Source organism: Pseudomyrmex gracilis, unplaced genomic scaffold (assembly GCF_002006095.1).
Source record: "Pseudomyrmex gracilis isolate BER0280 unplaced genomic scaffold, ASM200609v1 scaffold_336, whole genome shotgun sequence".
In the NCBI taxonomy this organism is placed as follows: domain Eukaryota; kingdom Metazoa; phylum Arthropoda; class Insecta; order Hymenoptera; family Formicidae; genus Pseudomyrmex; species Pseudomyrmex gracilis.
The window spans coordinates 27,406-40,415 of record NW_018020920.1 but is presented as its reverse complement, the minus strand read 5'-3'; the positions used below and the strand labels follow the sequence as shown (position 1 = coordinate 40,415).

The 13,010-nt window shown below is 43.9% G+C and overlaps 1 protein-coding gene across 2 annotated transcripts in view; it reads left to right on the top strand.

The window, feature by feature from the left end:
• Window positions 1-13,010, top strand: part of LOC109860143 — a 48,845-nt gene that overhangs the window by 17,140 nt on the left and 18,695 nt on the right. The window contains exon 2 of one of the 2 annotated variants that reach the window (XM_020439031.1): window positions 5,839-5,968. In XM_020439031.1, coding sequence (XP_020294620.1) covers window positions 5,917-5,968 — 52 coding nt within the window. In that variant the 5' untranslated portion in view covers window positions 5,839-5,916. Of the gene's footprint in view, window positions 1-5,838; window positions 5,969-13,010 lie in introns of those variants that run through there. The other variant, XM_020439029.1, reaches the window with a different exon arrangement.

Sequence of the window (13,010 nt, the reverse complement as noted above, 5' to 3'; positions counted from 1 at the left end):
AGGCTACACCTTGGCATCAGTTATTTTAATCCGACGATTAAAAATGTCAGACACATGTTCGTGAGAGGCGCGATTTTGCGCTGCACAGGCTGCGCGAGTTCGGAGAGGATTAGATCCCTCGTGGCTCTCCGACACGACCCGAAAGTGGATCTCGGATCGTATAGCGCCAGGGACATGCGACGCCGCTCGATTTCGAGGATCAAGAATCATCGAACAAGACGTGCAAGAGTGACGTATATTTTTGGCATTAAAATATTGATTTTAATGCCTAACTCTTGAAATTTCTGCCCTCATTTTGAGAAATCTTAAATAAATTGACACGTTAATAAATAAGTGAACAAAAAATTCAGCTATTTTTTAGAACAAGCATTTTTTTAACGAGAAGTTACACGCGCGTAAAACGCGCGAGTTGCTTTAATTTTCCTGAAATTATGGATTCAGTTGTTCTCAAATGACCGCCAAAAAACCCCATCGGTAGGTAAGTCACGTTTCTGCTAAAGAGACACGACCGCACAGGTGTACCGCTCCGTGACACACGGACCGCATAATTCCTAAGGGGCGTTTGCGGGGGCGGAGTCGATAGTAGCCGCAGAGGAAGCACAACTGGCACACACACGTACGCACACGGCGCGTATGTACGCGCGTGCGACGCGATACGCGCCGCCATCAAAGTCTAAACGATATTGCGCGCTGATGAAGTGCAGTTGATAACCGTATGTCGGAACGATACTATTGACAAGCCCGTTGCAAACCGCGTGTTCGACAAAATGGACAGTCATCCGATTGATAACGAGCGCGACCCGGTTCTCTTCCGGATAAACGGAAACGCTTGTTTTTGAGACCCTCTTGCATAAAATTGCAACATAGCGCCATACACGGCAAATACACAAAGATATGCGTTCGCGCGCGCTTGCCCCGCTTGTATAAAAACTTACTTCGTACGCATTATTCTTACGAGAGAGGACGCGATTTCTGCCGGCTGGAAGCAGGTAGGACGCAACGCAGAAACCTGAACCACGACACAAGGAATGACTTGATACCCCGCTGCGTCCGGCGGATTCGCACGTGTGTTAACACAGTCGTTTCACGTGTACGAGCGCACATGTACACGATTATACTCATCTCACACCTGTCCGCTTTAGATCCCGAGGATGCGCGATGCTGTGAACACTAATTGGCTTGTCCACTCGAAATTTCTTACATCTATATTCGCTTACAACTGTCGACACACGCGGTATTTTTTCTCTCGCACGAAGATGACGAGTATACGATATATTCTTGATTAATTAGTATATTTTGCAATATCGCATCGTATTTTGCAATACGTAAAGTTACACGATTCGTTGCGTAAAATCACGGCGCATTCAACGGTTCTTCGTCGTGCGACCTACCAGCAAAAACCGGCAACTTGTCACTCTCTCTCTTACTCTCTCTCTCTTTCTCTCTCTTTCTCTCTCTCTCTCTCTCTCTCTCTCTCTCTCTCTCTCTCNTCTCTCTCTCTCTCTCTCTCTCTCTCTCTCTCTCGAAACTTCAAGAGCCAGGAAGGGGAGACTGTGTTTTTTCTCGCCGTTGCAGACGCCGGGTTACTAATTAACGCGATCGAGCTATAAATCTAAAATTGATCGGCTCTTTTTGCGGCAAGGTGATTTGGGAACCCGGCCAATGTTGCCTGGCGGACACATCGAACGGTTCGACGGCATTCTACAGTGTCGGTATACATTTTCTCAGGCTATTATGAATATCAAATCTACTTCTCACGCAGAAATTAATTAGATACCGGATTTTAATTAATTTCTCGCCACATTATATATGTAATATTATTATTATTTAACACCGTAATCTCGCTATTGTTATCGCTTCTATGTTCGGAGATTAAAGTTACAAGATATATCACACGCGTTACGGTGTGTATAATGCACATTTCGTATACACACGCAAAAAGCCAGACGGCGATAACTCGCAATAAACGCGCGATAATTTTTACGCGCGCCCGCACCTTGCGGCACGGCCACGACAAAATGATCCCAGGCTTGAAACATAATTTTTCCGCCCGTTAAGCATCCGGGTGAGAAATCATCCCTGTCCAGTCTCCGCTTCGTCTCGTTGCCGCTTACCAGGTGCGAGGGAGCGCGCGCGCGCGCGCGCGCGCGATGGTCGACCATAATTTATAATTTGCCGGTCTGGTGTGAGTTATGGCGAGTAGGTTGTGTACTTACCAATCTACTCCTCGTCATAATGCGCAGCCACCCTATTCTCTATAACGCGTACATACTCCAGTAATACTCTGTCCCGGTAGCGTTCATGCGTAGCATTATATCATGCGAACGCGGCCACGTGAGCGTTTACGCTGGCGGCATTGCAACTTGCACCGACGAGCCCGGGTGGTTGTCGACGATATGCCAAATCGCCATCATTCTACCTGGACATGGGTGAAAACCGAGATCACGCTCGTTTCACGAGCAACTGGACACGTGTTCTATCTTTGTAAGAGATCTTTAGCTACATTTGTAATCCGAATTAAAAGTTTTTTTTTTTTTTACAATCCAAATTAACGTAAAATCTTAGAAGTCACGTAGCCACCGATAATAGATAATATTTTTAATAAACAGCAAGTTTAATAATTTTGAGACATTTTAATTATTTATTTGTTTTGATTATTATCAGCTATATGTAATTAAATCAAAACTATTTTTGTCTATTTGTCACATTTTCTTCTTCTTCTTTTTTTTTAAATATAATTGTCGATTAAAAGCAAAATTCGGTATTTGTATCGAACTAGCGAGAGATTTCGCGATGTTGATTGTATTTGTTGTTTAATAGAAATTTAATTCGAATAAAGCTGAAGATTATCGTTGCGTTTGCCAGCTTACATACGAGACATCTCGGTTAAGCGCAGACGTCTCGCGCGCGATCGCTATCTGGTGAGAGACGGCATTCCCGAAACCGTGTGCGAGTAAAGGAATCTCTCAGCGTGAAACTGGCCGTAGGATATTTACCACGACGAGATCCAGAAATCGCCGCGGGAGTATAATGGCAGTGTAGACGGCGCGACCTGGGGGAAACATCGGCGCGCTTATCGGCGGATCGCGAGGTGAATTTTTGCGCGAAACACGTGTTAAAACATGCGACCACGTTGCATATCTACGTAGCTCAAGAAGAAAGCGGCGGGAAAGGAAGCGGGAGAAAAAAAAAAGAGAACTCGAGAGGAATAGACTTACGGACGAAGAACGAGCAGGGCGAGTCGAAAGAGAAAAGAAAGAGAAAAAGTAAAAGAGAGAAGGGGAAAGGAAAAACGAGACGAAGGAAAAAAATGAAAGAGACGAACGATATGTGCGAACTCAGTCAATAGTAATGTACCGTTCTCACGCCAAGGCCGATTTGCGGGTGAAACGAAGACGGGCGATCGCGACGGTGAGAGACACAGGGAAGGTGGCGTAGATAGAAAAAAAAAAGTGCGTGGCGGCACGATACTAGATAGAAACACGAAAGCTCGACTGCCATCGTCTAAGTGGCGTGGTCGCGCCGAGAAAAGAGCGTTACCCGCGCGCCCGCGTTATCGGCGGGTCACAGTTGCGCGATATAAATATCTCGACTCTGGCAGAAAGAAGACGAAAAGAAAGAGAAGTTGGACAAAAAGAGCTGGTTGCCGAGTTTTCGCCGAGCCAGTCGAGCCGTCGTCGCGCGTTCGCTCGCGCGTTCACCGCGAAGCTCACAATGCTATCTTACCGGTGAGATCAAATTGTCGAAGAAGGAACGAGCATATTTTGCGTGACCCCGCGGCAAAAGCGCCTCGACGAGAGAGCGAGCTGCCGCTCAATTCCTCGGGAATACCTCGATATATTTGTCGTTCTCTCGTGCGCATTCAGAAACAACTGTTTGCTTCGTTCTCGTCCCTTTTTGCTCTCCATCGTTGAGATTTTGATTTCTCGTTCGCGCGAACTCACGTGAACGCTCCTTTGCCACGGGAGATGCACTCCATCGAGATACATAAATCTCAATAATACTGGAATCTCCGCTTACAACGTCTCGGTTATGCTCGTTGTTCGCAATATCGATCTACTCATAATATCTATTGATAAAATTGATACATGAATTATATTTATATCAAATATGTATTGCAACGTTCTATATAAAGAATATAAAAATTCGCTAAAATATGACGCATTAAAATTTACTTCGTCTATCATTTTTTTAATCATTTGTTTTTACATCGTCATGTAAATTCTACGCTTAAGATGGTAATTTTATATTTTTCGGAAAAGAAAGTATCTCTACGGATAACACAGTTCGCTTCACAAATTGAAATTCTATCTATATAGTTATTATTCCCAGTCGAACTGACGTCGTCTCGATTGTCGACGTGTCTGAATATGTAATCAAAGATCGTTTTGCGCGTAAACGTTAGCGGCGGTATATTCGGCCATTCGCCAGCACCTTTACTACTCCGGAACGTACTTCCTCGGGTAAAACACAATATATACATCGCGATATGTATCTGCCGTAAACCCATACTTAACAGCGTGTCGGCTCGTCCGTTCCCGCAGAACGATGTCCTCCCTCACCACCTCCGTGCTCTTTGATTTTCTTTTATTTTGTTAATCTCTCTTTCTCTCTTTTTCTTTCTCTCTCTCTCTCTCTCCCGGTTCTATCGTTGTCATCTCCCCTCGTATCCACGACCTTCTTCCCCACCGACTATCTTAAATACTTGGCGCTGCGTGTAAGAGCATTAAAATACAGGCAACCGCTCGTCTCTCGCGTTCCGCCGCGTTCGCGCGTCTTTCCTTCCCTAGACGCGGTCGGAATTTCAATTCCGCGCGATTCGCTGAAACGACCGTCGCTATTTGCATGATAATTGTTGCATACAGCCCTCTCTGTGAGATTCGCTACCAGTGTTGCTCCAGATATCTACGCATAATGAACTGCTCGCGGGTTCGGCGGCGGCAATTTCGAATTTTTTTCTCGAACCGTATCTACGCCTACCGCACATGCGGTCTCTACATATTCATTTAGTTAGTCATTTACACACTAATCAGCGAGATATTAACGTAATGTTCGAAAACTTAGTGTAGCATTATCAATGCAAAATACAAGTGTTGATATCGTGTGATTACATAGTTACATAAAAAGTACAATAAATTATAATAGTTATAATTTATTTATTAGATTACGCACACGATGCGTAAACATACTGACACACCGTCGTCATTGTATGTATACAAATGTAATAAGAAATAAGAGATAACGTTTTTTAAATGACGCAATCGTAAATCTCACATAGTGTAATCTCGCGTAATAAATTGCAACCAAATACGGAACAATCGACATCCTGCGAACGCGCGGAAGATGCCAGCACCTGCGTTCATGCCCTCAGCGTTGCCGCATCAGCAAAAGAACGCATTATGCCGCGATGCTCGTTAAGTACATCGCTTATCCTCTGCCCGAAATGCTTTGCGAAATGCCAATAATTGGCCTAAAAATTCGACCGCTTATCTGCGGCCGCACCTGTCGCCGAGAAAACATCCCGTGCATGCAAATGTCGCGGGACTACTTCACATACTGAAGATTGATATCTGCAATAAACTGCCGCGGTAAACGAGAGTGTAACCTGTTCTACAAGTAACAAGTTCTATTCGCGGCGAAATCTTTGTGCAAATAAAATTTGTCGTAGCTGCTTCTTTCTTTCTCTCTCTTCTACAGAATGTAAAACGAGTGTAAAACCAATGTTTCACAGTTTTAACATAATTTCTATGATGTGATTTAATATTTTAATATGTTTTAACATATCGAAGTAACAAAGTACGGTTTTAATGGCTATGTTTGTGTGGCTTCTGCTTTCAGATCAACACTGGGATGAAGTGTCAACAGAGCGGACATCAATTTTGATAAGGATTTACGTGGGACAAAGATACGCAACGGATGCTGAGAAAGCGAGGCAATTCTCGAAAGAGACGTCGAGCCGAGACGTCGAGTAAGCAATTTTCTTATCGGGGCGTCATTTCCGGTCGTTTATCTCATGGCTTGTAGTTAAGAAAGGACATTGATTAAAGGCCCATTTTAACTCCCGGTAAAATACCTCCACGGTCGTCGTCGCACACGAAAACCTCTCCTCCCTTCCCTCTCTTTCTCCGAAATCGTCGTCGCTCGGCGCGGGTTCCTCATTTCGCTCCTTTTGATTCAATTTACGAGTAGGATGGCGTCGATAAAGGTATCCGATCTCATACTTAGCTCTCCCATCTACTTGCCATCTTGCATCGTGGTATCTGTCTCTCTTGCCCGACCTCGAGTACCTGGAGCCACCTTCATTTCCTACTGCGAACTGGCCGTGTTTCGCCTTCGTTTCTCCTCTCTCTTTCTTCTCTCGTCCTTCCTTCGCCACGCTCTCTTATCTCGCCGAGATCAAATCATTCGATTCCCTTCCGCGAGTCGAATGGCCATAATCGTCTTGCTGTTACCTCGAGAGAAAAAGAGGGTCGTTCCTACTGCTATTTTCTCTTTCTGGATAGCGAACCGGATGGTCATTTTACTTCACACTGATACGACCGGCTAGTAATAGTCCGCTTTTGACAACGTACGAGGCAAAGGAAAAGCTCCACGCGACTTTATCTTCGAGAGAGAGAGAGAGAGAGAGAGAGAGAGAGAGAGAGAGAGAGAGAGAGAGAGAGATAACGTAAGATAAACGATTGTGATAAATGCAAAGATTACATCGCAAACACAGTTTAGCACTACAACAATTCAGTTTAATGTCGCTAAGAAAGTTGTAATTTGCAATATTTCAAAACGTTTCCGCGAGAATACAGGATATTTTCTGTGTTGTTCTAATTTATAAAACAAGAGAGTGTTGACGGAAACACTAATTTTTGTGTTCTTCATTTTTTGTTTATTCTCGTCCTCGATCCGTATGTATAAAAACTTCCGCGCAATATGATTGTACAGTGGATAAGAACAAATTCCAGACACCGTCACCGGATACGAATCTCGGGAGAAATTTACATTTTAATAATAATGGCTGACTGTGTGCTCATCGGCGAGCGGAGTTGTGCCAGAGCGGGATGAGAGAGAGAGAGAAAGAGAGTGAGAGAGGAGGGCGAAGAGGGAGAGAGGGTTGGCGTCGACAAGACGCGACCGAAGTTTGATATTTTGCCGAAAAGTCCTCGCATTGTCTAAAAGTTGATGGCGTCACCCCAAGGAGGAAGATAACATCTGGTGCTGCCTCCATCAACAGCCTACTCCCCCACGCCCATTCGCGCAACCACCCTTATCCGCGAAGTGAAGGAAACTCGTCTTCAATTATTCTTGTTCAGCCTCCCTCCCACAGCCTGTCTCCCGCTTCGCTTCGTCTCTCGTTCTTTCTTACACGGCTTGCCGCGTTGCCGCCATCCGGTTCATCTACATCCCTTTCCTCTCTCTTCAGATATTTCCCCGGCACTCGAACCTCTTTCTTCCATCTGTCACGCAGTTCTGACGAACAACAAGTTTATGGAATTACGACAGACAAAACGGAATTCATTTGCATTCGTGAAAAACGTATAGACGCGCGTATATATCGTTCACGCAAATTGTTTGCACATTTCTTCTCTCTTAAAATCTTATTATTCGCGAATATTTTTTTTTTTTTTTTACAAAAGTAAAATCTTCACGTAGTAAAATCTCCACGTAGTTTCTTTATCATTTGTTCTTCGATCCGTCGTGAATCTCGTGAAGGTAAGTACTAATTCTATCAATCAAAATATATTAAAGCTCGGTCTGCTTTTAGGAGACCCGTTGCTTACCCTTCTTTTCTTCGACTTCACCCTTTTAATAAACTCTTGCCAGGAGCGAAAGGAGCGATTTAAAGAGTTTTCGCGGGAAAGAAGCAGGTTGCGAAGAGGGTTGCCGAGATTCCTCCGAGTCCGAGCAGCTGGCCTTTGAGGGTGTCGTAACTATTTAATTCTAAAAGACATCGCTGTCTCCCGCCTCGCACCGATGCCGGTATTTCCCGGCCTCTTCTCTTTGCATCACAAAAGAACCGCAGGAAATTCCAATTCCCGTCGAACGTCAGCTCGGGATCGTCGGCGTGCTACCGGTGCTCTTTTGTTCGACGTTATTATTTTCGTATTAGCGAGAATCTGTACAATAAACGTCGAGACGATAAACGGTTCCGCAACTCTTGTTTTGTTTATCAAGAAAGATATTGTCAAAAACTTTTGTTTTCTTTTATATTAAATATGCTTGAAAAAAAAAAAAAGAAAACCCCGCCCTTCCCTCAAAAATACAAGTTTTTCGATAAATATTCAATGTGCAATTTCATACTTTCATAGTTGCGCCAATTAATGCCACCTGTCACTACGAACGCAAAACGATAACGTCAATAAATCTATAACAGCAGCTGTAATCTGCTGGCAGAAGCGCCATTGGTGGCATTCACACGTGTAACGATCAGTAGGAATCATATAAAACACAAACACATTTTTCATAATTACACATTGAACGAATCCGAAACGGATGCTGTACATTTTCGTGCCAGTGTGCGGACATGCGAGAGCGTTATTACGCCGTTAAATATCATTTGCTAATTAGCTTCATCGCTCGACGTGTAACCATAAATTATTCTGTCTATTTCGATGTATGGAAGCTCTGGCTGCGTGTTCAGTGAGAATTAACCATAACATCGCGTCGACTGTTCGGAATTGTGATTATTCTCTTTCTTTCTCTCCGTCTCTCATTTTTTTTTCTCTCTCTCTCTCTCTCTCTCTATCTATCTCTCTCTCTTATCGTGCATTTTAAAATAATTAATATTTATTCTCTGGCTCTTCTCAACACCGCGCACGCATATGAAATATAGGAAATTTTAATTCTTCGAAGCATATAAATTATTATGTTCCAAATGGAAAAAGCGCCCTGCTTCGTAATATTTCTCTTTGTTTCTGTTATTCTCTACGCGACCAGGTTACTTCCTGTAAAACAGTCTGTGTGTGTATACATGAGAGCATGAAATATTTAGCTTGTCCTATTTTATTGTGTTACAACCTACTTTGCGAAGAGAATGTTTGCTGCGACGCAGTAATACGAACAAAGAAAGACAGAGATTTTTCAGATCATAAAAAGACATTCACCGAAAATTCCGCATAAAGTATTGTGCAAATAAAATAGCAAACGCGTAAAATCACAATCATCGTTAAGAAGACGTCTCGAAGTGCTGCTAACGAAACATCTTCCGTCTGCCTCACCGCCTCTCTATTCTTATTCGGTTTTAAGGATGTCCTCCAAAAACTAGTAAGGTGCAAGCTACAATGCTTGGTGGGTACAGTGTGTCCGACGTTCCTCCGGGGAGCGATCAATGATAGGCCGGGGGTACGAGTCACGTGACCTCGCCGCGGGGAGTTCGCGCAATGCATCACCAACCAACCACCCAGACCACCCTCCTCCACCTCCTTCTGCCATGGCTCTCCGCCCGATCCCCTGTATCCTCCGACTCTCTGCCTCCGTCATCCTCCTGCGCGCCCCTCGCAACACCAACGTCCTAGCCAGCCGTCTCGTATCCTGGTACCCCACTCTTCACTTTTCATCCACCCTTCGTGCACACCCTCCCCCTGGCACCGCCGCAGAGCTCGTTCGCTTGCCGCCACCACCACGTTTCTGTACTCTCCACCGCGCAGACACGCTGGGAGTACTAAACGGGATTGTTGCTACGTTGCTCTTGGCGACCAGCAAGTGTCGCCGTCGTCGTCTTCGTCTTCGAAGACGAAGGCAACGCTCTTCCGCTTCTCTCTCTTTCTCTCTCCCTCTCTCCCTCTCTCTCTCTCGTCATTTTCTCGCTTCTCTCGTTGCTCACTCACCCCTCTTCGTTTTCGAATTAAACGACGTTTCGGGAAATGGAAATGCTGCGCGCTGACGATGTAACGTTTCCCCCTCGATTTTTTATGCATTTAATGATGCTCGATGATTAGCCTCGAATCGGAATAATACGCGTGAATTGATCGATCCGTTCCCGCTTTCCAGGTTGACAAATGAGAGGCGCTCGTCGATGTTTTACCGTGAAATTTCTTTCCCCATCCTCGTGGAATAAGAAAAGGAGATCGATATCGTTTCAAATCGCTGTGTTTATTTAATGATCGCGCGGAGCTTCGCGCGCGATTTCGGTTAAACCGCGAGTTTTCTTCATCGGTAGCATAGCATTTTGCTTTCAAAGAAATTAAATTTCTCCACTGATAAATTATCCGGCCGTCTCTGCAATTTTCAATCGCTACTCGACGTTTCGCGTTCCGCTTTCATGAATTTTCAGATACCAATTACGATATTGCTTCATGTTATTTCATCACTCCGCATTTTCCGAACGAGCTTGCATTCTCCCATTTTCATTACTCCGTTATACACCACGACAATAGCAGCATTTATTAAAATAAAACCAATTATCCACTCATTGTTATTTTTACATGTAAAAAAAATGTAGCGCGGATGAGTGAATATTTTCGCGATATAATTTGCTTCTCGCGCTGCGAATACATCGCGAGCAATCTAACAAGATATGTACTACCAGTTTCCACGAGAAATAGACTTTTCCAAATAGAATTGAAACTCTATCACTTCGCGATACCGATATCGAAGACCTCGAAATGGTTTCGCCATTGACCCAGTTGCCGCAGTAAGACCGATACGAGCGAAGTGAATGTAGCACATAATCCAATGATCTGCCAACGAGAACGTGTGTATATAGGTACACGATAAAAACACATGTAAATACATGTTTTTACTCGACACTGTTTAATTACTTGAAATTGTTGACTGAAGTTGATATCGTACCACACTTGCCTATTTATAATTTTATCTTCAACGCTTAATGTTGCCGCGCAATGATATTACCATTTAAAGCCCGATATCTTGGTTACAACGTTATGTGACAGAAAGATAGGTGGTCACACGTTCGTGTGAAAATATACAGCATCCCCGCAGCTCTTGGGAAATCATGGCATCTATTTCTCACGACAGAGCGACTTGAAAGGCAAAAAGAAACATCTCGTGCATCTGTCAACGACCATGCAGCGGCACGTCTCGTGTGTTCGCAGCGCTATCTTTAATTTAGAGATTCCACGACCAACGTTGAGCGAATTTTTTCGCAGCAAAAATTCCTTCGCTGCTGTTTTATCGCGCAATATATGCGATGCTTTATTAAGTGACATAAACACGAGTTTAATAATCTTGCCGGGCGATAATATATACGCTGTCGAGTATATAACGGATTGACGACTTTACGGTGACACCGCCGGCCGTCGTCTTATAGGTATGTACGATCGCGTGCACGTTACACATCGGTTGACAACGCCAGTGTAAACAAACCCTTAGTGGCCATAACACCGTGGCAGAATGTCGACCCTTCGACCGTTCGACCGGTAACCTGTATTTCTACACGGTGTGCTCGTTACGACCCTGTTGGTCGCACGATAACTTCGAGGTTACTGCTACCACTTACATTTCGCCATGAACGACACTGCGACTCGGACCGCTGTGGGGGCTACTGATTGCGAGTGAAACACGCTCGAGTTAATACGCGGAATAAAAAAAAAAGACGTAGTAAATTTATTTTATTCTCCTTACGCGCGCGCGCGCGCGCACACACACACTCGCGCCCGATAAGACTGAAATTATTTCTACAAACTACTTTCTGTTAATTACTCGCGTATATAGCTCTAATCTAGATTCTAGCACCTACTGAGTAAAACTGTGATAACGTTCACAGTGAAATAACGTTATTGTGACGCCATTACGTTGTCGCTCTGCAACGCGATTAATTATCACGTAATTATATAAATCACGACTAACGGAAAAACAGTCACCGTTAAGATTGAAATTATTTTAATTTGTTTTCTTAATCTTTTCATACACAATTTCTGTGTGTACACTTATTAAAATAATATTATATAAACACGCAATATATATATTGCTACGCGTATCAATTCTGTTCGATATTATTACTGCTACAAGAAAACAGACGATATTTCTCTCGATACGTTTGCACAAACATATTTTGTGTATATTTATACAAATTCTATATTTCTATATTTATACAAATTTTTGTTGCGAACATTTTCTCACGGTCGAGCGAAAATTGATACAATATGAAGTCTCTAATATCCAGCAAAGTCAGCGTGCAAACTAAGGCGGAGGTGGCGGCGGTATGAACACGCGGACGGATTATGGACGGTCGCGATGCGTGGTCCGCGTGCGACCCCCACGAGCGAGCGAGGTTTAGGCGCGTGCGAGCCGGATTTATGACCCCCATTATGACGTTGACGTATCGCCTTCGTGAGGGTGGCCTAAACCAAACCCAAGGCGAATCTAAGCCCCGTGTATCTAAGCCAACGGCTGGCCACAGGTCACCGCGACCCGTACGAGAATACTTCAGATTAATCCTGCGGCTCACCGTCATCTACGACAGCTTCAAATTTACCGATGAATTTCATTCTCGTGACATTTGCAATTTGTGTGTATACATGTGCGTATATACATCTTAGCATATTTACATTGTAGTAATTTTATTTTGCTCCAATTTTTTTCAAATAAAAAATCCTATTAATCAAACGGAGTATAAAAAAATTATTTTTTGCGTGAGAATAATTTAATTTCAAGAGAACATTTAAATTTGCCGAAAATCTGATACTCTAATATCTGTTGTGCAATATGACGCTATGTCAGGGATGAAAAGTCATTCGAACGAAAGAGCAAACACATCCGAAAGTCGAGAACACCGAATTAACGTCCCCCGAACTGTCCGCCGGGTTACACAAACGACGTAATCGCGGCGCGTCATGAAAATTATTGGCATCTTCCGTTCTGTAATGGTTGTCTAGCGCCGCAATAAAGCGATGAGAAAAGAGAACAAGAGAGAGAGAGAGAGAGAGAGAAGAAGAGGGCGCATTTACGATTTAAAGGGCGTGCGAATTCGCTTTTACGCGTCGGATGCGAAGCCCCGATTCAATTTATATCCTCTGGCCGCGCGTTTCCTGTCTGCGGCGCGCACATCTTTCGGGATTGCG